The sequence below is a fragment of the Echeneis naucrates genome, chromosome 13 (genome assembly GCF_900963305.1).
Source record: "Echeneis naucrates chromosome 13, fEcheNa1.1, whole genome shotgun sequence".
Lineage (NCBI taxonomy): Eukaryota > Metazoa > Chordata > Actinopteri > Carangiformes > Echeneidae > Echeneis > Echeneis naucrates.
Window position 1 is genome coordinate 11,985,763 of NC_042523.1, and position 27,968 is coordinate 12,013,730.

Genomic DNA, 27,968 nt, shown 5'->3' on the forward strand with positions numbered 1-27,968 from the left:
TGCACGGCAATGGTTGCACACACGCACACACACAGGCATGTGGGCACATGCATATACTATGGCAGGCACACAGACAGACACTGACTTTTTGTCTCTCCCAAATCTTGTAAAAGGGACAGTGAACCTCTTTGTGTCTCTGGTCCTGTTAAAGCTCCTTTAAAAAAAAGTAGTTCATGTACAGGAACTCCAAATTCAACAAAGTCACCACCAAAATAATGAAATATGTATTATCTATGCAATATGGTTTTTAATAATAAGTTAAGGCTTTACAGAAAAAGAAAGAACAAACAAATGAAGTCCATGGAGGACTCAGTGAAACTCCAAGACTAGTCTTTCCCAGTGCTTTCGCCTCGATGTAAACTTTGTGTGTCTCTATGTGTGAGTGTTCAATCCCCCTCCCTTCTAAGGCGATAATGAGAGGGGGGGGTAACACTCTACATCTTCCCCGTGGTGCATGGGGGGAGAAAATGTGAAGGAGAAAAAGGAAAAGTACGAGAGTTGAAAGTTTGGGGCGAGAGGGGAGCTGAGCTGGACGGGAGGTGAAGGGGTTAAATGCGCGGGACTAATCCTGCTGAGCCAGCAGCAATATGTTAAAGTGCAAGGTTTCATTGTAGCAGATACAGAATGAAACTCCTTGCCATTAGTCACGCTAGTAACTGAAAAGACTCTTTGCACTGCTTAACCCTTACTGCACCACAAACAAACCACAACAACACAGGTAATTGTAATTGGTTAATGGCTTCTGTCTATCTGTTAACTCACACACACACATAAGATTATAGTACAGTCACATCTGTGCAAATATATTTGCAAACTTTTTCCATCCTAATGTATGCGGAATGTATGTCTGATTTTACACATAGAAAACAAAATTGAGATGGAGTGACCTATGAGGGAGATTTCAGTTGTTTTTTTTTTTTACCCCCCCCCTTCTTGAGCAAGCCTCCCACGCCATGCTACAGTACACACTGTTTCTGAGGGGCTTAGGGAGGAGAAGGCAAGCATACCCTTCCTCCAGTTAAAGCAGGGCAGAACCATAATCATCATAATTATCATCATCATCACACTGACTTAACCACACCAAAATAAGTGGTGCAATGACAAAACAATGGAACAAACTTACCACGTCAACAAACCCAGGATGGGTGGGCGTAAGGTGAATCAGGTCATTACAAAAAGTAAAAGAACAAGTTGTATTAAATTCTGTCACAGTTTTAATAGCACTTTTTTTTTTTTTGACACAGAGCTAATTGATACAAGCTGTCTTCATCTTCTGTCTTTGGATGATTTCATCAGCTTGCAGTCTATATTCTGGCAAATTTCCCAAAAACTACTGAAATCCCTTGTTCAGAAAACTGAAAGTAATGGTAACGATTAAATGATTACAGAATACATTAATGTATCCTCTGCAAAATACATACAAACACGCACCTTGCCCTCTGGAGAAGACATATGTGTTGGCTCAGACCTTTTTCCAGCTCGCTTGTCTTAGTGCTCCAGAAAAAAAGCCACTTGATCCTAATTAAATCAAAATGGAGCATGAAATGCCTGGTGATCAGCACAGAAAAAAAAAAAAAAAACAGCCCCGGCTGTTTGTTTTCATTACAACAGGTCCGATCCAGCGATACACTGACATCTCCACGTAAACTCTAATGAAGCCTTAAATGTCACATAAGGGCAGAGTGGGGAAGTAGAATTATTGTTCCAGGCCAAACTTTCACCAATAATAAAACAACAATTACCATTCATCATTCTCATTACAATTCCAGTCACAATCAGCACCAGGTAATAAGAACTCATGGCTTTCTGCTTAACGTGGTTTATGGAGATGAACAACGTATAGAAAGCATATGAGAGATAACAGTGAGCTACATCATAAAAACCATAGTGTAGTAGCATGTGCCACAGGTGGTGTAGGAAAGGACTTAATTGACCACAAAGCAGAAGTGTTATATTTGTATGAGAAAATAAACAAATAAAACACACCAAAAATGAAGTTTGGGTCAAAAATACACTCGTACTATATCTAGCCTTATATTTGGGATTTGTTTAGGTTCAAAATGTATATCATTAATTTTTTTACCATTTGTGTAATCTAGAATTAAGCAGTAACTCATGACAGGCCATAGTGTACACATATGGAGATTTATAACCTATGTTTTATAACATAGGTTATAACATAGGTTAACGCCACTACGCTATCATATTATGTAGTTATATGTATTATATTATATTATATTATATTATAGTATGTGACTTTACAAATGACCTTAAAAATTCAGTAACCCTGTATTGGCATCATTTTATCAACTGGAAACCAAAACTTCAACAAGAGAGACATGTACCACCAAAATTACATGATGCAAGCTTTTTATAAATAGACACCTTCTCACACTGTGGCATACTGTGATTACTACTACTACTACTACTACTACGACTATACTGTGATTGCTACCTAACTTGGCCATATGTGAAAGAGGTATTAGACTGAAGAAAACTAATAGCATTTTTAATTCAGGAGCAATACAGAATATAGTTGTATTGGTGAACTGACTCTGTAACCAAAAAGTAACATTGGCAATTTCATTATCAAATCATCAATTAATTTGGCACATGACTTTGTTAGTACTAAAGCAAAATTACAATGTAAACGAACCAGCAAAGCAAATTAATCAATCAAGTTGTGGAAGATATTTAAAATCTCACGAACTGAACATAACAGCAACTTCTCAAATATGAGCATTTGAGTTTTACCTGCTGCTCTTTGCTGACATCCCATCATAGGAATAGACTACGCACATTCAATTAAGAAAGAAAAATAGGCTTTAACAACTGATGCAGAGTAAAATAGTTTTTTCTTACTCCAGTCTTGTCACAGAGCCGCAGGGTGTTGAAAGAGCCCACAGCAAACACCTCTCCATCTGGAGCCCAGGATAAAGAGGTCACCGGGTAGTCATGAATTGATGAGGAGTAAAGCAGACGACCAAAGCTGTCCCAAACCTGTTGAAGGGGTACATGTTTTGAAAGATATCAAAAACAACAGACCCAAAGATGTCTAAAGGTATCCTCTAATACAGCTCACCTTATATTTGCAGTCTTCTCCACCTGACAGTAAGAGGTCATTGACTGAATTCCAGTCCACTTTCAGAACAATCCCATCATGACCCTTCCACTAGACAAAGACAAAGTGAGAGGATGAGCAAACTTTATATCAACACAACACAGTGATGCTATCCATAGGAGTTGAGGAGATCTCAAATCCCTCCATGTTTAATGAGCCCAAATGTCATTTTTTCTTGGTCTTGTACACAGTTGTGAGTCTATGAATTGTTTTATTTCAGCCTCAAAGAGAGTTCACTTATTATCAGAAAGAGCCCCCAACCTGATCTTGCTGTTTTCCACTACTTTTTCACTCTACGGGCCAAAGGGAAACACACAAGGCACATGCACGTGTGTTGTGGGTGGTAAAAGGGATTCCAGAGGTCAAGGCGGATTTTGACTCTTCACTCACAGTTGTTTGTCACACCCCTTTCATATCATATTCCCATGCTAGCCAGCCCATGTTTAACCATAGCTGCCTGATGCACATAGAACCTTTCAGACTAACACAGGTTTTACACACATCACTGTGTTGTTCTCCAGGTGCTCTTTGACAAGAGTGGATGAAGTTGGAGGCATGTGTGTTTGTGTGCGTTTGAGTCTGTGGTTGTGCCTACACATATGTACATGGTTTCAGCAGATAGACAGAGAGGGGTTGAGAAAGTGCACATTAAAACCTCCAGTGTTTATCTAAGGCCCCAGTTGCTATTCAGTTTCAAGAAGTGTAATAAACAAATCAATACCTAAACAGGAAAAATGACTAGTGTGCAAGGTCCTTAGTGCTGCACCCGTCCTTTAAACCGAAGCATTTAGAAACATCTAGAATACAGCACCCTAATTTAGCCTTTATAATGTAATGCAAAGGTGAAATAATAAGTAAAATACATGCCAATAAAAGTCAACTTCACAGTTGAACTACAACTTTTGTATAGCATACAGTATATTGTAAAAGATGGGACTTCAATTTGAGGTCATTAATGGAACTTTTATTCTGAGTTTAAGCCATGGTTTATCTTGTATATATTGTATATTTTAGATCTAACCAAGTCACATGACATGACCAGTAGTATATGAAAGGAGTATTTCACCTCCTTTCATATACTACTGGTCATGTGACCCCGGGACTCAACAATAGTAAATAAATAAAAAAATAAAAAAATTAAATAAATTAAATGTGAAATGCCACATGCAGAACACATGTGGCCATTTAAAGCTCAACTTAAAAATTCTGTATTTGTTTCTGCAAATTCGTTATATTCGTGTTATATTCATCCGTCTTCCTGCTTGTTGACTATTACATGTGTTACATGGCCTGAAACTCACATAAATATTTGTTTATATATAGTGCGCAATAATTTTTTTAAAAAAGGGAATGCGCTTCAAAGATGGGTGATTAGGGTTAGGGTTTGGGTTTGCCCTTCGTGAATCGTACACAAAGGGGCAATTCACAAGAAAAAACATGCTAAAAAAATTTTGTTGTTTGTGATGCTACTAGGTGACCCATGAGATATGGAAATTACTAATTAGTTACATAAAAATGTAAAAAAAATAAAATAAATTCAGGTAAAATTTAAGGATACTGTGATGATATACATATATACCAGCATTACTTCCTCTTGCTTTACTTGGCATTGTGTTTCCCAGAGTGGAGGGAAGGGATGGGGAGATGGAGATGAAAAAAAAGAAAGGTTAAACTCTTGCAAGAGTACATAGAGTTAGTGTACCTGTATGACTTTTCCACTTGGTTGCAAAGGCTTGATGACTAGCTGTCTTCCAGATGTGTACAAGATTCTGTCTGAATCTGGACCCCAGGCCACAGAATACACTGGAGACCCTTGAATGCATGAAGAAACACAGGCAGACAAAAACTCCACGTATTAATCACATGTCAAGAGCAATTGATAGGACTTTCTTGGTATTGCGATTTTGTTTGAATGTTAATTTCTGCCTCTTTCTTTGACGAACTAAGAGTGCTGTGCCAATTCTTTCTCTCTAAGTATAGGGGGGCAGTCATCCTTACTATTGGCGCATGTGGCGCATGTTCTCCTAAATGCCAACTGGTCACAAGACCCTAATCTGAGACAAAAGATGAGAGGGGTTGAGACGACTTCCTCTCCTCCCTCACTCACTTCCAACCTGTTCCTTGAGCCCTCTCATTTTCAAATATGGGTCAAAGAACCCTATAAAAGCAACCCACTCCAAGGTATGAAGGGTCTGTGGAGAAGCAACACCAGCATTGATCTTAGGGCCATGTGGAGGATGGTGTGTGGCGGAGGCAATGCTACTAAAGCCAGGTGGTATACAAATCCATAAGTCTTGCTGACCAGCCCATCACCCAGCAGCTCATTCTCTAAACAGCCAGCTAAGGAAAAATTGTTCTACATACTACTAGAACTGAATTACTGTTCCCCTGCCAGATTTTCCACAGCACTCGTCATGCAGCTGGAGTGTGCCATCCATTTCCCCAGAAGCCAACCTTCATCCAACCCCCCTCCATCTGTTTTTCTGTCCCACAACTGAGAAGAAACATTTAATAAGTCAAACTGCATAATGAATCAATTAATAAGTAAGCCATATGTAATAAGATTGCTGGATAGAGAAATGTATCATTAGGGGTCTCTTTTATGGCTTTTAATAAAACTCCACTCCTATAAAGCTTTGAAACTTTATTACTCTAAAAAAACACAGAACTGGAAGAGCAATTCTGCTTTTCGTTGCACTAAGCACAATTACATTCGAATAGACCTAACACATACACACCAAACACATGTTCGCACAATCACACAGCCAAGGTGAGAAAAAATATTTCCTCCTCCATTGTCATTTTAAATGATCTGGCTTGAGAAGAAAGGCAGCTTCAACACAAATAACAAATCTTGCAGATCATTCTGTGGGTGCCAGTGCAGACTTGAGGTATATCCTCATGAATGGAAAAACTGTTTGTATACACTCACATTTTTATAATGAAAGCAAAACTCAAAACGTTTATTTAAAATCAAACAATATGTAAGCAGTTATTTGTTCTGTGAGGAGCTTGTCTAAGAGTGTACATGCAAGACCTATCTACAGGGATGGTTATTTTAAGTCAAGTGTCAAACACAAGTCAGATGAAGAGGCAAGGTTGTGTGTCATGGCATTAAAATAATTTTTAGTTGTGATTCACACAAATAAAAATTACATTTGATCATATCTCTACTTCTTACAGTCACAAAAGTTTGATTTTGTAAACGGACAAACTGAATGTATTTGCTCAACCTTCACCTCCATCATCACATCTACTAATACCAAGCCTTTCTTATTACTATTTTTCAGGGCAATAATGATTCATGATTAATGATTTTTTTTTATCTGCTTTTACCATTTGCTTGATCAAGTATTCCAAAAAAAAGTAGGCATCAGTAGCTGTTACTGCCAAAAAGCAGACACAGTGTAGCTGCTGCATGCATAACAAATACATGTTCTAAGCTTGTTCAGTAATCAAACCTCAAAGTTTTAGTTGAGTGCTTACTTACAAACCTCAGTGCTTGAGTCGAAGGCAACTGGACTTCTTTTTTAGGTTCTGGAAGACATTTGGACACTCATCCGAAAGGCTACTTCAGCTGAACCATCTTCCAAAAGCTAAAAAAAAGAAGTTGCCTAGTTGCCTTCGAAATCTATTACCTGGATGAGTGAGAACCTACCAAACAAACAATTATTAATAGATATATGTAACTCAAATGAAGTGAAGAAAAGCAAAGAACTTTAACCTTACCTTGACTGGCTAGTGTAGAGCGCAACATGCCACTTTTTGACCAGATCTTGATCTGCCCATCTTCTCCAGCTAAGCAATAACAGGATAAACACAAACAGTATTTGAGCATTTGATAACAGGCTCATCAACTAAGTGTTTAAGTAACAATTAAAACAAAATATTTACCTGTGATAAGAGCAGTCCCATCATAGTTCCATCTTCCAGCCAAAACTGCTCCTTTGTGTGCTTCCACACTCTTCTCAATTCGCCCTATCTTGGAAACCAGATGAAACTTTCCTGTACAGAGTAAAAGAGAAACTTAATGCATTGACATTCCTCATTCTGGGCTTGGGTTGTTTTGAGTGTTTAGACTCTGTAACACTGTAATGCTAGTGTCTGCTGCAACTCACATCTTATACAGAGAACAAGTCAGAGTATAGGACTGTTGTATGATACAATTGAGCCAAATAAGTTTCTATGACTAATCCAAAGTACCAATGAATAGAAAGTGTTGGCTGAGCTTGGAAAACGATATAATCCAGAACTATAAATAAACGCATAACTATCCATCCCCTAACACACAATTAGCAACAAACCTAAGTTTATAGCCCAAAGTGGATAAGTGAAAGCAAAGGGTTTTTGCTGGTTGAATTAGTTGAATTATTTTGTATTTGCTAGACATGAAGTGTGATCAGGCATGGAGACAGTTATTGAAAACACTAGCCTAACGTATACTTTGTGGTGGTGTGTATTAAAAAATTCTGAATGTTCTATGTAATTTCTGGTGGCCTAAAACTGCAAATCAGCACACTGGCGCTGCTGCTCTCTCCCACTTCTAAATTTGGAGATCCCAACAAAAGTGAATGCTAGTGGTCCAGCAGGTAGAGTGCATAGCTGGCATGTATAGCTGTATTGAAGGACTGTTTCCAAAAAAAAATAAAAAAATAAAAAAAAAAAAAACAACAACAACAAAAAAAAAAATCTTATTCAAGAGACATCGTCTGTGCTGTACAGTGGGAGTACAATGCTTTTGTTTTCTGATTTGTCTGTGTGCTTTTTCCAGCAGGTGTTTTGTATATCTCTGGTAATAATATTAATACATTAACTCTTTGTTGTTTTGCTTGATTTATATAATTTTCTTTTCAGACATTCCTGATGATATATATGTGTGAAATTACTATGGCACTACATTGTAATTGAACAGGGTAAGAGAGAATGAGAGAGACAGACTACTATTCCAGAGTGCCCTGCGATATTCTTCATGCCTAATTTGGTTCTCTTTGGGTTACGTCAACTTCCATTCCATATAATATCCCCTCACGAGTGGCAAATAATGCATCTAAGCTATGCAAACATGTGCCTCAGAGATGTAAAAATACTCCACATCCCAAAATAGTGACACATACTTATTTTTTTGTATTTTGTTTAAGAGCAGAACATTTGGTGCTATAAAAATAATTACACCAAAAATCCTTCTCACAATTCAAACTGTATATGGGATACACAAAAAAAAAGTATTAATTATGTTGGCAAGGGAAAAGAATTCAGATAAATCGAATGGACAAATGCAAAGTTAATATGAAATCCTCCCAAACAATGACAACCTGTGTGTTCATCTGCTGTCTTGTTATGTTTCTTATCAATAAAAACAAGTTCTAATTTCAACCAATAACTACAGAAATACTGATAGTGTTACAAGGTTAAAAGCAGAAGAAAGTTATAAAGTGAATCTTAACAGAGTTTTCACTATATTCTGGTTTGCCAGAGAAAACTGCTGCTTCAGTTTGTGGGTATGTTTATGTAACCCTACACTGCCATTAGTGTGGTGACCACACATTGCCTGCCATAACATTACATCCATATTCTATGTGTTTATATCTAATATAAGCTGAAGAAGAGACATGCAAGGCCCTATAAATGCATGTCGCACACACAGACTGTGTTGCAGAGTTAAGTACTACAAAGGCGATATACAAAAATCAATATTTAGTCATTGAAGGTGTACCCAAACCTTGAGTAGAAATTGACTCTTTACTGTGATAATAAAATACTTTCCTTGAGTGAGAGAGGAAAATTATACTCATGGTGTTATTATTTTTACTGCACAAGAACAAAACTTGTGGGGATAACGTCCCCCAACTATTGAGAGCAAGTCTTTTGTTGTTTCCTTATGTTTGCTAAAAAAAAATAAAATAAAAAAAAAAAAAAAAAAAAAAAAAAAAGTCTGAAATCCAACTCAATAGAAAAACCACACTGAAGGAAAAAAAAAAAAATCGCTGGCACACGATAGTGTAGTAAAGTTTACTACTATCAATGGTTGTGGTTACCTATTTGAGTTTTTCTGTCAATTATCATTACAAGTATTATACCACACAAACATAATTTTGTTGAACAAATTAGATTCCCCTGGATAAATATGATTGAAAAATGTCTTAGTCACGTGGCTACTCACTGAATGAACAGTTAACTGCTGTTAACTGCTGATTCTATGGATAACACCAGAGACAGGATTTATGAAACTTGCCATCAGTGCTGGTAAGGACAAAGATGTCAGCCTGGGTCTGCTTCTTGCCACCAACAGTTTTGGGGAACCAGTGTAGATCAATTGGATAAATGTCCTCTGTCAATTTGACAATCAGACTGGTCTCACTGGTCAGCAGGTTCCACTTGAGTATCTGGTGGTCCTCACTGCATGAGTACAGCTCATCTGCTGTGATCCAGCCTACACAACTGACAAGTTCCTTATGTAACATGCTGTTAAAGAAAGTGATCAAAGTGAGTCATCAGGACATGTTTTTTTAATAGATCACATGAAATGTCACGACCTAACTGATTCTATAGATGTGGTGCAGGTGATATTTCAGTAATGACGGACTTTGAACGAGATCTATGCAGTTACAGGGTAACACATATATGACAGAAACACAAATACAACGCTAGGCTACCAACGGCACCATAGGAAGGATATGTTTGGGTTCCTTCAGCAGCGATGTTTTCAGTCTCATATTGGATCTTTGCTTTGTCGATGCCTAAACAAGCGAGACATAACAATTTAGTGACAGTGAAGCTCCTTGTGTCACACTAATATCAAACAAACACACATAAACATGCAGTATAGCATTATAAAGTGACCAAATCGTACCACGAAGCTTAACGGAGGCTGTCGTTGGCATGCTCCAGTTGCTGTAACGGAGAAGACGAACACGAGCGTCTGCAGTTGCCACGGTACCCGCCGCTGTTGCTAACGTGAATCCTCAATTATCCCTCAGTATTGACTGCTAACGTTAACTTTGCTTTCGGGTAAAGACAAACATTGTTCTGCCAGTACCGACTTTCTGTGGGTCTAGCAGTAATATATGCGTACCGTTTACTCCAGCATAAGACGCTTAGGTAGTCATTAGAGAACAGAGCAAGTCTTTCCACCGCTGTTTAACAACCGATGATGATCGCCACAGTTGTTGACGCTAACCTGGTAGCCATTTAATCTAGGCCATAGGCATCTTGAAATTCGAATTATCGCGAGAGTTGTACGTCTCGCTTCTTTAACGTCTATTTCAAATTATGATTTATTCACATTTACAAATAACATCTGTTCCGTTAATATATTTATTGTGACTCGTTAAATTCACGATATATTAGCATTACCGGTGAGTCTATCAAACAATATTCCCTGTAATGTAAACAATTAATCGGGGCGGGACTTCGTTCTACTGTCACCAGGCAACCGTTTGAACACGTAGAAACAACATTAGGCTTTGAATCTGCAAAAAAAAAAAAAAAAAAAAAAAAAATCCAAATTAATGCATAACATTGTAAAGGAGAAGTATTTGGGTTGAAACGTTTTTCCTTTGGTTATTTTTGTCATGTGGATGCCGTGTGTTTGCAGCGAGGCGGAGTTGGCTTCGTCCCCTTTTTTGAATTTCGTGGTTTTTTTCCCCTGCCCTTTGAACGTTCCATGGTGCCTTGCGTCAGTTTGTAACGAATTTGGTTCGACAGCACAGTTTAGGCGCCATTTACAAGTTAGAGTTTTCAAGTGGGAGAGCAGCTCGGAATGACACGGGGCTAAATTTTGAGGATTATTTCGGCCACATTTTGGATTTACGAACACCTTTTTTTTTCCGAAATTGTGATTTCGCTCAGAAAGGAAGACTCTTGACAGACCGTGCGCACATTGTGGAAGGTATATAGAAACAATTTAGCTGAGATTAATGGCTGGGTTCCGTCTATTTGCTGAGTCGCATCACGTTAGTTTCAAACCAGACCCAGTATTAACAACACGTTAACTTCAGTTTTAACACGCGTCGTCACAAAGGGTAAAAGTACTGTAAAACGTTAACAATACTGCTGAATGTAACGGATATCACTTTTTGGAGTATTTTATATTCATTTGTCTTTTCGTAGACAGACGCACTCTTGACTGACATGCAGCTTTTTGGATCGTGTAAGCTAACGTTAATGCTGGCGATGGTTGCTAGAAGTTTGATTTTGCAATAGTTGTCTGCAGTTAACGTCAACTACTGTAGCTTTAATTACTGCCATATGAAAAAATGCTGGGTGGTGTGTCCACTTTAATTCTGATAAATCTAACTTTGGGTGCAGGTAACGTTACAGTGATGCGTTAGCGTTATAGATCCACAACGCAGATAACCTTGCTAGTCAAGTTAGCCATTATGTTAGCTTTAGCATCGCTCGTATAGTTAACATCAGACTCTTAGCCACAGCAGCTAACTTGACGGTAACATTAGCAAAGTAAAAAAAAATCCAAAAATACGTAGTAACGTGGCAAAGCTGAGGCTTCGTGTTTGTTTGTTTGTTTTTTTTTAAACTGCGTTCAAAGAAGGGACGATCATATTCGTCTTTACAACGTTTCTATTAGTCCAGCGTTACAGTTCGTAATTTGAATGTGCTTTCCAATTAGCTAGCGAGTTAGGTTGCCTCGTCTACACCTCCGCCCCCAACATAAGTTGAGGGGATGAAAGTTACTAGTTGTGTCAGTTGGAGACCTCGATCTGTTTAGGATGTTGTGTCTTTAGCACCGACCAGAGATACTGCTCAGCTGCGTAGATTCCGTAATGGCCATCTAACATAACGTTAAGCTAGGCTAAGAGATGTACAGAGAGATTTGATATTTGCATATTGACCAAGTTTGTTTTTTAGTTGATGTTGGGTAGAAATTCATGATTTCCCATCACCGAGAGGGTTATTAACCCTTCAACTTTCAGTCGCGTAAATAAATGCTTGCTTTAGATAGAAGATGTGACTTAAGTGATACATTTGCAAAAACGAGGACATTAATATCAAAGTTATGTAGGTTTAGTATTAGATTGGCATCTAATCCTCTACAATCATCAGATTTGCAGCCACAGCATCTTCCGTTTTCAGATCGATAACCTTTTTAATAGCTCACTATACTTAGATGACAGATATATTCACCGTAATCCATACTGTCACCTTAGTGTTGTAACAACCTCTTTACCTTATAAAAAATAAACTGAGTAACCGGTAGATGGGCGGCAGTGAGATCTGACTGTGGTAATGATTAAAGCCTGACAACAGGGTAGTTGCGTGTGACCGAGTAAAAGTGGAGTTGGGAGATTGACAGGCACAAAAACCACTCATGGATATTACTTTTTACCAGTGACCCCCCTCAGATTTCAAATCATGCCATCTAAAACTGCAAAGAGCTCAACTGCCTCCGCCAAGCCAAGAGGGAAGGGGTCGCAGCCTCGGGATGACTCCGAAGACGAGTTGGATGTACCCCCTCAAGAAACCAACTCTAATGGCCAAGAGGAGGCACCGCCGACAACTGGCAAGTAACAAAGGGTGTTTTGGTGTCTGTGAATCTAAATAAGTTGTGTTCACTCAATGGCGTTTCGTGTATTGCTCCATTGGTGCTGGCCAATTGGCACAGTTGTGAAGCTTTTCTCTTTTTTCTCTCGTACTTAAATCTCAACACGTACTTATAATGGCTTCTATTTTTTTCTAAAGTGCCAGTCTCCAATAAATGTGAGATGATTTTTTTGAGATGATTTTGATATCGTCGAGTACACGTCTTCAGCGGATATTTTCAGCAACCGAGGTAATTTATTTCGGAAAGTGAAGTGTTTTATGGAGTAGATTAAAAGAATTTCTGACTTCATTCTTACAACTTGATATTAAACGATTTGAAAGCGAAGCTTAAGATACACACTGGCATTAAGTGGTGTTTGTATTCTGTTAGAATACGTTGAAATGCTTCACTTGGATGTCTGCCTGCTAGAATTTAATTCACAACCATCGAGCCCATAGCTTGTTTATGCTTATGTGAGCACAATAGATGTTGGACAGGTCGTTGTGGCTTGGTGTGATGGCAGCATAATCGGTTTTACGTTATATGTTAACACAAAGCAAGAGTTTCTCATCTCAGTGTTTTGAGTACAGTTAACCATGACTGAAAATACGGCGTTGATCATCGAAATTCACACTTAAGTTATTTACTATCGACGAAATGAATGTGGCGCATCCACTCATGTATCAACGCTTCTCTTGGATAGCGTTTGGATAATAATGTGGTTTCCGTCATAAGCGGCCATGGTCGCTTTCTGCTTTTGGGTTGGCTCGTGTTTTCAGAACAAAGAAAATAACGCCTGTCAACTTTGTCGGGAGTCGTTGTGTTACTGCTCTTTCAACTTGCCGTCTGTGTTTTGTTTGTTTGTTTTTTGCTCATTACCCCTCCCCCATGCACCAGTGTCCCCCACCTGAGACGACTCGCAGCAAGGAATAAAAGTTGTACTTTTGTGTACCACAGATCCGTCTCATGGGGAAGCTGCCGAGGCGGTTGATAATCGAAGTTTGGAGGAGATTCTCGGTAGCATCCCTCCACCCCCGCCCCCAGCAATGACCAATGAACCGGGCGCTCCTCGCCTGATGATAACGCATTTAGTAAATCGCAACTTTAAATCGTACGCAGGCGAGCAGATTCTGGGGCCTTTCCACAAGGTACGACCTAAGTTGGATATAAATGTAAATCCTGCTTAAAAATAGTTGAACATGTGGAGCTCACAGATGGGCCGTCATTTCTAGAGTTTTTATCAGTTTTTCTTGTCTCAAATGCCATTTGATGCAATTGTAAACATGTTACCTTGAGTGATGGTGCACATACAAAGAGCAAAAAAATGATTAATGGTTGCATGCTAATACATTTATCCAACAAAAAAAGTGGGGGAAAAAATCACACTCCTCCATTTTGATTTAGTGAGTGTATCTTACAAGGAGTAGTGATCTAATGGTACACTGATATTCCTTTAAATTGTGACTTTCTTTAAAACTTTGTCTTTTTCCTTTTTCTACTTCCTTAATTGCTCTGCACACATAGGTGTATTAAAGCTTAACTACACTCCCTCAGAATCCATTCACTACTGCATGGCTGCTATGCTGAAATGTGAATATATAGTTTCTAATGTGATGAGAATATAGTTTTATATAATTGACATACATTTTTTTTTTAATTTTCTCTTTTGTTTGTCTTTCTTAGCGCTTTTCCTGCATCATTGGTCCAAATGGAAGTGGGAAGTCCAATGTGATAGATTCAATGCTCTTTGTGTTTGGATACAGAGCTCAAAAGATCAGATCGAAAAAGCTCTCAGTGCTGATTCACAGCTCTGATAAACACAAAGATGTGCAAAGCTGCACTGTGGAGGTGCATTTTCAAAAGATTATTGATAAGGTATAAATATATTTATTTGTATTTATTTATTTATGTATTTATGTCACACAGATACACACTACATTTGCTCTGGCCTCTCCTAAATTAATCAATACACTGTCCTAATCGAAAGAGGTCACTAGAATAGTTTTTTGTGTGCAGATATCTTTCTAGAATTTTAAATATTTTTTTTTTCCCCTCTGCGGCCATGAGATAATATTGATCCTCAATTATTACCTCAGTGACAAAAATTTGATTCAAATCAGTCATGAAAGTGACTACTAAGACCAATACATGCCATAATATATTCATAATGTGATAGAATTGGTCCCTTTATTTTTTTATTATTTATAAATGTGTCATTGAGTAACTATGCTCTCCATTTGATTGCAATGTGAAAAGTCAAATGAGTATATACAAAAAGGGACAAATTGAAATAGATAAAACATTTTGAGAACTGACTCAGATTTAAAGAATTTGAGTTAAATGTGTATCTATATTTGATTGGCCACAAAGGGTGTGCTAAGGTTTTCACTGTTGACTGCCTCCACTTATCTTCTGGTTAATGCACCAGTTTGCAAAAAATTGAAATCTAGTTGTTATACTATTGGCATAATTCCTTTAAGTCTATTGGCTTTACAATCTGTCATTTCTAAAACTTATAAATGTATTTTAAGAAATGGTGTAAGCAACTTAAACTATTTTTTATTTTTTTTTTATTTTTTTTATTTTTTATTTTTTTTATGCTTCAAATAAGCACATCTTTTGGCAAATGGCCTGCCTTTTTGTATTGTAGTCGTAATGTCATTAACTAATCTAACATGCTGTTTAAATTTTGTAAATGCAATGTATAGAAAAAACGCAAATATTGATATGGGTTGTTTTCATATTATGCTTACCACCTGAGTAGTGTGTTGATTAAACAAGCCCTTTCCTTAATTGTTTAAATGTGGGGTGTCTTTCTCTGCGATTAGTCAAGTTTATGAGTATTATTATTTTATGTGCACAGCTATTTGAGTTTCTCCTGAACTGCTCTGCTCTAAGCTTCTATGTGTCTTCTACCCCTCCCCCCTTTGAGCCAGGAAGGAGATGACTACGAAGTTATTCCCAACAGCAAGTTCTATGTTTCCAGGACTGCCAACAAAGACAATTCCTCAGCCTACCATATCAATGGCAAGAAAGCCACATTTAGAGAAGTGGGGGCTTTACTTCGAAGCCATGGTATTGACTTAGACCACAACAGATTTCTGATCTTACAGGTAATTGTAATTTTTGTATGTAATTTCCTCCTCTTCTTCTTCTAACTCCCCTTTTTTATCCCTGCTGTGACCATCCCATTCTGTCAGAGATTTCCTGCTCTTCACCCTCTGCCCATTTCCCAGTTTTCCCTTAGTCAAATGTTTCATGGCTACATTAAAGCCATGCTTCTCTATGGGAATAACCTGTTGCACTGGAATTGGAAGTGAGAGGATTTGCCTTCTGCCAGCCCTTAGACTGCTATAGCAGCGCATCATGGTTTGAAACAATGTGAAAAAAGTGCGAACCATAATTTGCTGCTCTAGAATTTTAAGGAAAAAAGGCAGTTTTACTTGTACATGGATATGAATATTTAAAGATGGACATTAACTCAGATTTTTTATTTTATTTATTTATTTATTTTTTGGTGAGAGGATCTTTGTTGGGGTTGAGCTACCAGTAAAGACAGGTTGGATCCCTTCCCCTCCCTTCCCATGTACCTGCCACGCTTTAGCAGCACGTAAATATTGGCGTGTGAGAATAAACCCCAACCCCAATATTAGCAGTGCTGCTTCAGTGCGACTGGATCTGACACCCTCCATTACCATAGCTTTAATATTGGTTTATTTAATTTAAATTTTTTATTACTATTATTTTTTTTCTCCTCTCCTTCTCTCTCTCTCTCCCCCTCTTCCCGCCTTTGTGACTGTAATGCATTTCTGTATCTTTCTTTTTATCTCTCTTGCTAAATAAGTTTATTCTTTTTTTAGCATTCTGTTGCACTGAGTTTGAACCAGTTTTCAAAAATTGCATACCTACTCCTGATTACATGTGTTACCTATCCATTATGACTGATTCACCTAGGGCTGATAAAAAGATGACCATCAGAGCAGGACAAAATAGCTGATTAAATCTTTGTCGGAATTTTTTGATTTAATTAAATTATATGTGCAGTATGCAATAGTTTCAGGTAAACTCACAGGACTCCTTTCTGTGGATTTGTGGTTAGCTGGTTGATTACATGTGCCCTGCTTGACTTTTTCTGTATGCGTGTGTGCATGTCCATCCTCACTCTCCTTAAAAGTAAGATTTTCAGCTCCCTGTTTATGACATGGCTGCATGACTATGGGAAGAGGTTTTAGTTTCTTCTCCAAGGTCACTTTTCCAGGCCTCTGGCTAAGGGGAAGCTGTCTATTTTGTGCACTGGTCAGAGCAGTGGATGACGTGGGTTCCCCTCCCCCTCTTCCTCTACTGGCTTCTCCTCTCTTTCATACATAAAAGTAATATGGAGGCTATTTTGTAATCCACACACATTAATGAAAGATTTTGAGACAATTTTGCATGTCTTGATTTTATTTTACTTTAGTTAGAAACTTGTTGTAAGATGATTGTTATTCTAAGACATTCTAGCTCAATCGATTAAAAATAAACACAAGTTCAGATAGTCATGTCCCCAAATTGGCATAAATTAGTATACATGGAAAGTATTGGGTAATACAACCTAGGCATAGGCACAAGAAGCCAATGGCCTGTTAACAAATACTTTATTTTAAACTACTTTTTATTTAGCAAATATAACTTCAACAAGTTCTGTTGGTTGTTCAGGGTGGTGAGGTGATCATGTGTTGAAGCATTAATAATTTTCAAGTGCTCTGAAACTTATGTGATTACACCGTTCACTCATTCCTCAGATTAAATCATGTACATTTTTTTGAAAGTGTAGTTGCCCAGTATTTTAGTTGAAATTCATTATTTTGTCATCTTTTTTCTCTGAGTTGAAAATCTGTGTTCTCAAGGGGAGCCTATGGGAATTAATTTTGGTACAATGTAACTGTCTGCGAAGGTGTGTGTTTAAAGTTATTAATTCAATTGGTCACTTATCTTAATAACTGTTGTGGGCATTTTTGTATTACTGCACATTTTATGATTTATAGTTTTTTTATGGGGGGGGGGGGGTCTATGTTTTCTGTAAATGATTGCCTCCCTGTCTGTCAATGTGGTGCTCTGGACTATATATAGGGCGAGGTGGAACAGATTGCCATGATGAAGCCTAAAGGTCAGACAGAGCATGATGAGGGCATGCTGGAGTACCTTGAGGACATTATTGGCTCCTGCCGCCTTAAGGAGCCCATCCAAACCCTGGCTCGTCGTATTGAACTACTCAATGAGCAGAGGGGAGAGAAGGTGACATACACTCATACAGGATTTGCTCACATAGCCTAAACCTAAATAACTTTTCATCCTGTATGCTGATGTTTTGCATCTGTACAACAAAGTTTAGAGTTTGAAAAAATGTCCTTTAATCTGAGCATGTGAATACTTTTGAGGCACATAATCTGAGATTAAATAATTTCATACAGTTGTTTAATAGAGTGGCATGCAAAATAAACTGGTATGTGGGCTGACTAACCTTGACACGAGCCAGTAATTTTAATAGTACATCCATAGTGTAAGCAAATGTACTTCTATACCTCACCTTACGTCATACCTTGGTATGTAGAAGGTTGAATGTAAGTAAGATACAAAAATAGAATTTATAAAAAAAAAAGAAAAAAAAGAAAAAAAAAGAATTCTATCATAGCTTTTAACAAAATAAAATCAATTTTTATTTTCATTTATTTTTTTAGGATGCAAGTAATGCACATAAATTATTACTGCAAGTTTCATTAAACTTTAGTCTCCTAATATTTAGTGTTGTACTTTGTTTACTGTTGCAGCTAAACCGAGTGAAGCTAGTGGAAAAGGAGAAGAATGCATTGGAAGGAGAAAGAAACAAAGCGGTGGAGTTCCTCACCCTGGAGAATGACATCTTCAAACACAAGAGTCAGCTTTGCCAATATTATGTGTGAGTACACTAGTAGACTCTCTTTCCTGTGCATACAAATATAAACTATGTGTTAACTTTCGCTGTAGAAAGAACAGTAGCATACAAAAGAAAAATACTAAGAAGTGTGTGTGTATATATATATATATATTTGTTTATTTTAAATTGAGCTCACGGGGAGCACATGCCTTTCATCTGACCCATGGCCATTTCTTTTATATGGAAATAATTTTAATATATAAAATTATCACTCACCTTTGTTTTATTTATTTATTTTTCTTTCTTTAACATTAGTCATGATCTACAAAAGCGTGCCATGGATAAAGAGCAGGAAAAGCAGAAGATCTTGGAAGACACAAAGGAACTCACTGAGAAAAATGCAAAGATATCACAGGAGATGGAGAAAATGAATGAAGAGCTCAAAAATGTGGAGAAGTAATGCATTTTTGTTCTTTCCCTTGCGATTTACCAACACAAAATGCTTAGAAGGCTACTAATTTTCCTAATTCAGTAATTTTATGGTTAAACAAAATCTCAGTTCAGTTTGGGGGAATGGTAGTCATTTGTATAAAAAAAAAAGTACAGAAAATTGCTGTTTCCATGCACCCAAAAAAAAAAAAACATATGAACATCCAGTTGTCATAATGTCACTAATATTTGGCTTGTATATTATTTAGCTGGATTATTTTTAAATGAAAATAAAAAAAAAAATTATAATAATGTATTACTTGAAAATCGTCTGAGTTACATTATGTAGGGCTTGCTGTGTTATAGAAGCTGGCCATGTTAGTCTTTTATATGTGTGGATTAAATTGTATTGTTTTCCAATTCCTAATCACCTATTTCATTTGATTTTTATGTGATAGACTTGAATATATTTTATAAAAATGCTGTTCCTCCACTAGGGAACAAAATAAGATCAACAAGTATATTGAGACCCAGAAGGAGAAGTTCACCCAGCTGGACCTGCAGGATGTTGAAGTGCGTGAGAAGATTAAACACTCCAAGAGCAAGAACAAAAAATTACAGAAGCAGCTGGAAAAGGACAAAGAAAAGGTGTGTTGGCCTTTCAATTCTGGTCCAATATTGCACAGTGCAACATCTTCACTTGTGTCACAGTGGGCATTTCCAAATGTTGAAGGCATACACATTTTGTCAGGAGAGCATATCTCCAGCCCTTTGTCATAATTTATAGTATGCATCTGTTAACAAATACAAGCTCGCACCAAGTCAAGACAAGCTATCACCATTGGTATGACACTCCAGTGCTACTGTGTTTATTTTGTCACAAGTCCGAGAAAGAAACTTGGGCACTAAAAATATAGTTTAACACAAGGCACTTGTTTTGAAGCCTGGACACCTTACAAAAACCTACATTGTGATAAACAAATGGCTGCAACTACAGTGTAACTTGCATTGGTGCTGTATATGTTTTTAGGTTGACTTTTTCTGTTGTAATCAGCCATCACATAAGAGGTTAAGTGTGTGTAGAAGGGTTACATATGAAATATATATATACACACACACAAAAGTTTAGTCTTGTTCTTGTCCCCCATAAACTGGAATATTTATGTATATGTAATAGTTATGTGCAATAATAAACACTGATTCAACATTGAGATATTTTCTCAATAAAGAAACAAAAAATCTTTGCCCATTCCTATGAATATTGTTCCTTTTATTTACGAAACAAATTATGCATTTAATTTAAAACATTTTTAAAAAGTTAATGTTTTCAGAAAAAAGGCTTCACTTCTGGTACTTATTGTTTCTGAAAAGAAAAAAAATCTTACTGTATAATAGCAAAGACCAAATCATTGAAATGGCATTAATAAAAACCATGCACATTGGGACTGGCTTGATGGACATGATACCCAGTGTTATTAAAAAAATAATACTGTAATGCTTTGAGCTTTAGTTTCTTATATTTTTCATACCTCAGGTAAAGCAAAACTAATTTTATTAATTTTATTTATTTTTTTATTATTATTATTTTTTCCTAAAAATTCAATTGACAGTATAAAGTATAAATACATAAAATTGTAAAGCAAATTGCATGACAGGAAAGTGTATCTGCCCTAAACTAGCCACTAGGGGGCTATAAAGTAAAACACAAGTTGACCTTTGGTGTGCACACCAACAATCACAAACTCGACAACTGACTAAAAACGATTTTACATAACCTTAGATGTATAAGTTTCCTCATAACTGTAGGTATATCTTCTCATCTCCTACTTGACTCTTACACCAATTGCTCCATCTACAATGGCAGTGTTCTGAATGGTTTTGGTCAGAGTCAACTATTGCTTGTAACTGTCAACCCCCCCCCCAGTCACTGACGTCTATTATCCCATCATTCAATCTACACAAACTTCTATTGTTCTGGGGTTGGCAGCAGTGTGAATTAAAGAAATGTGTCTGGAACTTAGGTGTACCCACTGTTGCTTAGAATCCATTCAGACACACATTGTCTGCCTTTTTTTTTTTTTTTTTAACCATCTCCTGTCTAACTCTCCCTTCAGCTAGAGGAAGTGCGCAGTGTACCAGCCAGCAGTGAGAAGGCTATCTCTGAGGCAACAGCACGCAAAGAGGAGCTGGAGAAGCAGAAGGTAAAGGAAGAGGAAAAACTTAAAGAGGTGATGGAGAGTCTGAAAGAAGAGACCAGCGGCCTTCAGCAGGACAAAGAGGTGTGTCTTGGCTTTGTTTAATTGAATTCTAACTCATTCTAAACTAATTCTAATAGAATTCTAACTCTCCTTTTGTGTTCTACAGACCAGAGAGAAAGAGCTTATGGAGCTCAGTAAGGCCGTAAATGAGACTCGTTCACGTATGGACTTGGCTCAGTCAGAGCTAGACATCTACCTTAGCCGCCACAACACAGCTTTGACACACCTCAACACGGCAAAGCAAACATGTCAGACAACATCTGACACATTGCGAGAGCGCAAGACTGCCATCAAAGATTTGGAAGTCAAAATACCTCTAAAAGAAAAGGAGTTAAAGAAGGTAAAGTGTTTCTGCATTTATGTTCTGTAACATAGCTGTTTAGTGTATCTGCCCAGTGGGTGGCATCATTTGTGTGAACTTTTCCTTCTCTGCAGGATGAGGGAGACCTGGAGCAGCTGATGAAAATTGATAATGAGACTAAACAAGTGGTGAGGGAAATGAGGCAAAAGGTGGATGAAGCAAAGAGCTCTTTGTCCTCCAACCGCAGTCGAGGAAAGGTTCTGGATGCTCTCATGCAGCAGAAGAAGAGTGGAGGAATTCCTGGCATCTTTGGAAGATTGGTAAAAGGATATATTCATATACAGCAGTACTCAGTAATTATTCATGAGCCACTGTATCTTTTGTTGTTGCTAGATTATTATCAAAACAAGATTACATATTTGTTTTTATTTAATTTTAAGTATTAATCTCTTTTAATAAAGAACACAGGTGTATATATAGGATGTATTATTAATTTGCCTTTGTGCTTGTAGGGAGACCTTGGAGCCATAGATGAGAAATATGATGTGGCTATTTCCTCGAGTTGTGGTGCCCTGGATAATATTGTGGTGGATACCATTGACACAGCTCAGAAATGTGTCACATTCCTCAAAGAACAGAATATTGGGGTTGCCACTTTCATTGGTCTTGACAAGGTAAAAAAAAAAAAAAAATTTTTAATCCATTCAATTGTTTGTGTGTGTGTCTTAAAGCTTGACTGAGCTAGTCTCTTAAGTACATTTATAAGAAATATACTTTTCAGATGAAAGTGTGGGAAAAGAACATGGCTCCAATTCGTACGCCAGAGAACAGCCCTCGTCTCTTTGACATGGTTCGAGTGAAGGATGAGAGTGTGCGACCAGCTTTCTACTTTGCACTCAGGGACACACTGGTGGCCCAGGACATGGAACAGGCCACAAGAATGGCCTTCCAGAAAGACAAGCGTTGGAGAGTGGTCACCCTGAAGGGACAGATAATTGAGATGGCTGGTGGGTGGCCTTCTATTTCTGTCGTAACTCTGGTGTTTGTTTTTTGTTTCGTTTTTTTCTCTGGTACCCTATATACTTAGGGCTGTCCCAGTGATGATAGTATATATATATAGATGGATTCTATTTTCACAAGTCACATTTTTAATCTGCCGTCTACTGTGTATTTCATAGGAACCATGACTGGAGGTGGGAGAATTTTAAAGGGCAGGATGGGCTCCTCTATTGGCACAGAGGTCTCCCAAGAGGAGGTGAGTACAAAATACAAAAAGAGGGGCTAATGTTAACAAAACGTTTTGGTAAAATCACTTAACTTTAATTGAAAATACAGAAACCCTTTGCTAGAAATGTATTAGATTTAAATTCAATGTTTCTATTTTTGTCACTATATACATAGATCTAAGATATAAAATTCATAATAAATTATATAAATTAATACATATTTATATTTTAGCCAAATGGCATATCAACATAATTTGCCAAGACATGCTCATATTCAATATTTTCATACAACAGCAAAACAAATAGCTACTCTACCTACCAGCATGAGAATTTTAAAAGCAGATCAAATTTAATATATTAGTTCATATACATACATATATTAAGCAGAAGTGGCACACTCTTCTGTGTTTAAATTTTACTGTATCAGTCTACTGTCAATCTATGAACATTTTATAAATTAGAAATATGGATCTTAACCCTGAGACCATCTTTAAGTAATCATAAGTATTTAAAGTTTACTTTGACCCTTTTAACCAGAAGTGGTTGTGAGATTTCAGGGTTAGGGTTAACCCTAACCCATTACTATGAGGCCTGCTGTCAGATGATCACGACAGCAGGTTCTTCGCATAGAGACATGATGATTTTCACACATTTTCTGCAGCTTGACCGCATGGAGAGCAAGTTGAACGAGAAAATATCGACACTCCAGGGCTGCCAAGAGAAAAAGCTGCAGCTAGAGGAGAACATCCAGCGCCTGCGGCCACAGCTTCGAGACATGAAAAACACCATGGAGAAATATGCCAACAGCATGAATGTATATCAAATACACTTATTAAATCGATTTTTTTTGTTTGTTTGTTTGTCTTACTCTTCAGTGATCAACCTTTACAAATCATAGTCAGCCACAAAATGTTAGTGTTTGAAAACCTTTTGGTCTTGACACATCCACATTTCTATTTTTTTCTTTCAGAGTCTAGCTGATCAGGAAGCTCACTTAAAGCTTCAGATCAAGGAACTTGAGGCTAATGTGTTGGCAGCTGCCCCAGATAAGGCCAAACAGAAGCAGATGGAGAAGAGCCTGGAGGTCTTCAAGAGAGGTGGGATCCCTCTGTGAACTGTACAGAGAAATAATCATTTCAAATATAATTTTCAACTTCTGTCAAAATAAAAATATATATATATTTTAAAAGTTTATTGTGTTAACTTGACAGTTAACAAAAAGCTGTTTAATAAAAATATATATAGCAAACAGACAGAATATATCACAGGAGTAGTTTTATTCGCTCTTCTTTTATTCATGTTTTTTCATATCCTTCGTTATTCTCTCAGACTTTGAATCTGCGTCCAGTAAGGCTGGGAAGGTGGAAAATGAAGTGAAAAGGCTCCACAACCTGATTGTAGACATCAATAGCCACAAGCTAAAGGCTCAACAGGATAAGCTTGACGAGGTCAACAAAGAGCTAGACAACTGCTCCTCCACCATCACTAAGGCACAAGTAGCCATAAAGACAGCTGACCGGTGAGGAAATTATAAGGGCTGCAAAATGAATTGCAGTATAATTAAAATCATATTATATCCAAGTGCAATATCCAAATCACAGGAGCTGCAAAATGTTTGACATTGTTTTGGCACATGTAACAAAAAAGGGTATTTAGTCACTAGTATCTTTAGCTGGAACAAAAAGATTTACTGTGTGGGCAGGTTAGACCGGATGTCTGCAATAGCAAAACAACACCGGTGGCGTGATGTGGTGTGGTCTGTTTGGCTTGATGAGCTGTCCATCTGATTAAGAACAGTGAGGCATATGAACTGAGAAACTGAAAGGTGTGCTCTTTCACAAGAACATTTGTGCTCTGTCCATAACTGTCTTGTCTAAAACTAAAAGAGAAAGCTAAGCTTGGAGAGCTCAAACAGTAATTTTCAGTGACGCAGAAATCCTACTGTTGCCAGTTTGTAAAAATAAAATAAACAGATAAAAATAAAGTAAATTAAAAAAAATTTACAGTTTAAATCCTTCTTCTACTCTGGACCCAGAAAAGATTTTCCTAACCAAAAATCTGAAACAAACATTGTTTTGAAATCCCCTCAGCTTTAGTGAGGAGCCCTCCAGATGGATGACATATTCAAGCTATTTATTCATGACCTTACCTGAAGCTGTTTTAAGATAGCATATTATTAGTTATCAGTACCAGAATATTAAATACATTTTCCCAATGGGATATTGCACCTTACTTTATTTTTATCACTAAAACTTACAATTTAACTTTTGCTCCATTAAATGAAATCCCAGGGCCTTCAAGTGTTTCCACTAGTGTGTGTTTCAGTTTGTTGGGTGACTCGGCAGACTCATGGCAGCAGTCTAGACATTAGTGTTGACTTTGTTTAATGTGTAGTATTTACGAGCCATGTCACATTCTCATGCAGAAACATAAAAATACGTCAGAACATCTGGGGTCTGACTTAGCTATGGTGAAATACAGCACGTGTTAATAAAGAACAGAAGATGAGCCCATCACTGAACTGGACATTTTTTCACTCAAGCAGTTTTGTTTGTAATGTAAAACTGAAAGTAACACCACTCTGACAGAAGCTAATATCCAGGTCCTTTGCTGTCTGTGTCCCTTCTGCAGTAACCTGAAGAAGTGTGAGGAGAGTGTTAATCGAGTGCAGCGTGAGCTGGAGGAGAATGAGAAGTCGATGGCTGAGCTCACAGAACAACTGAAGAAACTGGAAGATGAAGCTGGAGGTGTCATGAATGCCTGTCAGGAGGCTGAGGTTGGCCCACATTATGTTTAAAATCATTGGTTTTCTGTTTTTATAAATTTTTACAGAGTAATTCTCAGACATTTTATACCAATATATCCAAAAGTGTTAGGTTTCTGCTTCAACAAAATATTTTCACCTCAGTTTTCCATACGTCTGTGGTGTAGATGAATTAGAACTGTATATCTTTTAAAAGAATGAAAAACATTACTAGACTGAGGAAATATAAACACTTTCATTCACCCCCAAATAACCCATTTCAGTTTTACTAAAGTATTTCAAAGTTGTCACTGTACTATCCTGTCACGCTCTGTCATAAATATTTAAATAGTCAAACTCTGTAGGATTTCTGTTCATATTGGGATAATCAATCATTCTGGACCATTCCTGAGTTGAGCAACTTCCTAAAAGTTAAAGAACATCAGTTGAACAGTATGTTAGAAGTGTGTATGTGAATTCCCCCCCTCATGCTGTAGCTGTGTAGAATCATCAGATCTAAATGAATCTCAAGTGGAGTACTCCTATTTTTGCTTGTCCCCTAGGCGGCCCTTCCTGAGGTGCAGGAGCAGTACCAGGCGGTGCTGAAGGAGATCAAGGTCCTGCAGCAGCAGGAACATGCACTGCAGGAGGAATCACTGAGTGTCCGACTCCGCATTGAGCAGATTGAGACCAGCATCACTGAACACAACAACAAGATCAAACACTGGCAGAAAGAGGTGGGTGGTGTCTGTATGATAACACGAATTAAGGTATTTTATTTTAGTTCTAGTTCTTTAATTTGTCAATGCTCTGTGTTTACCTTTTGTTAACTTTTCTGCATAATTATTGCTCCTTATTGTAGAATACTTAAGATTTTAAATCCATGCTTTTGTTTTTCTGAGCTGAACTATTGCAAGTTACAGATGTTTTTATCACAATCAGTGTGTGTAAGAATATGAATTATATTTTTGAATGCTGTGTTATTGCTATTTATGTTCTTTAGGCCAGAAAACTGTCCCTTCATACCGTTGAAGATAAGCCAGCAGAGGAACTTCCTGTTCTCACTCCTGCTGAACTTGAAGAAATCTCTGACCCCAACATCATAATCAATAAAATGATCACATTAGAGACGCAGTGTGCTCAGATGAAACCCAACCTTGGAGCTATTGCTGAGTACAAGAAGAAGGTATGTAGGAATATTTACATTTTCTGATTTAGAGATCTAGTAATTCTCTAATAATTATCTATTGTTTCAAATAAAGCAAATAAACAGCAATGTGTCCACTTGTGATGGAAAGCCTCCTAAATTAAAACAGATCTGAAAAAGGCAACACGAGCCGTCAGTTCATGTGTCACTGTGTTTCCAGGAAGAGCAGTACCTGCAACGTGTGGCTCAGCTGGACGAGATCACAACAGAGAGGGACAAATTCAAGCGCGGTTATGAAGACTTGCGCAAACAGCGGCTGAATGAGTTCATGACTGGATTCAACATGATCACGAACAAGTTGAAAGAAAACTACCAGATGCTCACGCTGGGTGGTGATGCAGAGCTGGAGCTGGTGGACAGTTTGGACCCTTTCTCTGAGGGCATCATGTTCAGGTAGACAAAATCACTGGCAGTCTGCTGATTCCTGCTGATTAGTTTTCATTCTGGACATGACACATTTGTTTTTCTCACTTTTCTAGTGTTCGTCCTCCAAAGAAGAGCTGGAAAAAGATCTTCAACCTGTCAGGAGGAGAAAAGACCCTCAGCTCTTTGGCTCTGGTGTTTGCTCTGCATCACTATAAACCCACACCTCTCTACTTCATGGATGAGATCGATGCTGCGCTTGATTTCAAAAATGTCTCCATTGTTGCATGTTACATTTATGTGAGTATGGATTGTGTTACATGACAAGTTTTGAAGCTCTATTTTTGTACCAAGGTGATGAATGTGTGTCATGAACAGCCTGTTTCTGCAATACGATTCCACTAAATGATATTTCCCAGTTAATTTTAAGAACTTGTCCAATGTTTAGACGCTTTTGATAAATGTTCCCTGGATTCTTTAGATAAGGTGACAGCAGTTCTGCTGCAGCTTTTCACTAAATAATAATCACCAACTCTTTTTCTTTTTTTTCCCTCTCTCCCTCCTCCTTCCCTCATCTGTGTTCAGGAGCAAACTAAGAATGCTCAGTTCATCATCATCTCTCTGAGGAACAACATGTTTGAGATCGCTGATCGACTCATTGGCATCTACAAAACTCACAATACCACCAAGAGTGTGGGAATCAACCCCAAAACCATCGTGTTCAAAGATCACTGTGCTGTCACCTCCTGAACCTGAATAATCATTGTCTTTGCTTTTTATTTTCTGTTTTCACACATGTAAATATTTTTTATCTTGTCTTTTACAAGGAAATGCTGCTATTTTTACTATCTAACCCAATAAATCTTTTCTGGTAAGAGTTTGTCCTTAA

At 37.6% G+C, this 27,968-nt stretch overlaps 2 protein-coding genes across 5 annotated transcripts in view; one reads left to right on the top strand and one right to left on the bottom strand.

Annotated features, from left to right (window-relative positions):
• ift80 (intraflagellar transport 80 homolog (Chlamydomonas)) overlaps positions 1-10,426 on the bottom strand; it is a 31,743-nt gene extending 21,317 nt beyond the window's left edge. The window contains exons 1-8 of the mRNA XM_029517172.1: positions 9,972-10,426; positions 9,798-9,858; positions 9,354-9,575; positions 7,016-7,126; positions 6,851-6,919; positions 4,824-4,933; positions 3,083-3,172; positions 2,863-3,000 (exon numbers count right to left, since the gene is read on the bottom strand). Coding sequence (XP_029373032.1) covers positions 2,863-3,000; positions 3,083-3,172; positions 4,824-4,933; positions 6,851-6,919; positions 7,016-7,126; positions 9,354-9,575; positions 9,798-9,834 — 777 coding nt within the window. The 5' untranslated portion in view covers positions 9,835-9,858; positions 9,972-10,426. The remainder of the gene's footprint in view (positions 1-2,862; positions 3,001-3,082; positions 3,173-4,823; positions 4,934-6,850; positions 6,920-7,015; positions 7,127-9,353; positions 9,576-9,797; positions 9,859-9,971) is intronic.
• Positions 10,427-10,860: 434 nt separating this feature from the next.
• Positions 10,861-27,954, top strand: smc4 (structural maintenance of chromosomes 4). 4 transcript variants are annotated; one of them, XM_029517751.1, is made up of 24 exons: positions 10,861-11,009; positions 12,468-12,638; positions 13,617-13,807; positions 14,343-14,534; positions 15,596-15,772; positions 17,769-17,933; positions 18,467-18,594; positions 18,868-19,008; positions 19,479-19,629; positions 21,096-21,260; positions 21,346-21,579; positions 21,675-21,860; positions 22,053-22,214; positions 22,322-22,547; positions 22,719-22,795; positions 23,428-23,580; positions 23,737-23,863; positions 24,096-24,285; positions 25,398-25,542; positions 26,073-26,246; positions 26,513-26,695; positions 26,877-27,109; positions 27,196-27,379; positions 27,665-27,829. In XM_029517751.1, exons 2-24 carry the CDS (start codon positions 12,491-12,493, stop codon positions 27,827-27,829), a joined length of 3,897 nt encoding a protein of 1,298 aa, XP_029373611.1. In that variant the 5' UTR covers positions 10,861-11,009; positions 12,468-12,490. The 4 variants fall into 4 exon arrangements, with proteins under 4 accessions (XP_029373611.1, XP_029373612.1, XP_029373613.1 ...); XM_029517752.1 differs by lacking the exon at positions 10,861-11,009 and having other exon boundaries at positions 12,491-12,638; positions 27,665-27,954; XM_029517753.1 differs by lacking the exon at positions 10,861-11,009 and having other exon boundaries at positions 12,491-12,599; positions 13,608-13,807; positions 27,665-27,954.
• Positions 27,955-27,968: the final 14 nt, after the last annotated feature.

What these genes read in the sequence shown, in the direction of transcription:
- smc4 (XM_029517751.1), top strand. Translation starts at nt 12,491, where the DNA reads ATGCCATCTAAAACTGCAAAGAGCTCAACTGCCTCCGCCAAGCCAAGA. An exon ending in TTCTGGGGCCTTTCCACAAG is followed by an intron (nt 13,808 to 14,342) that starts GTACGACCTAAG and finishes TGTCTTTCTTAG; the next exon opens with CGCTTTTCCTGCATCATTGG. An exon ending in AAGAAAAGGAGTTAAAGAAG is followed by an intron (nt 21,580 to 21,674) that starts GTAAAGTGTTTC and finishes CCTTCTCTGCAG; the next exon opens with GATGAGGGAGACCTGGAGCA.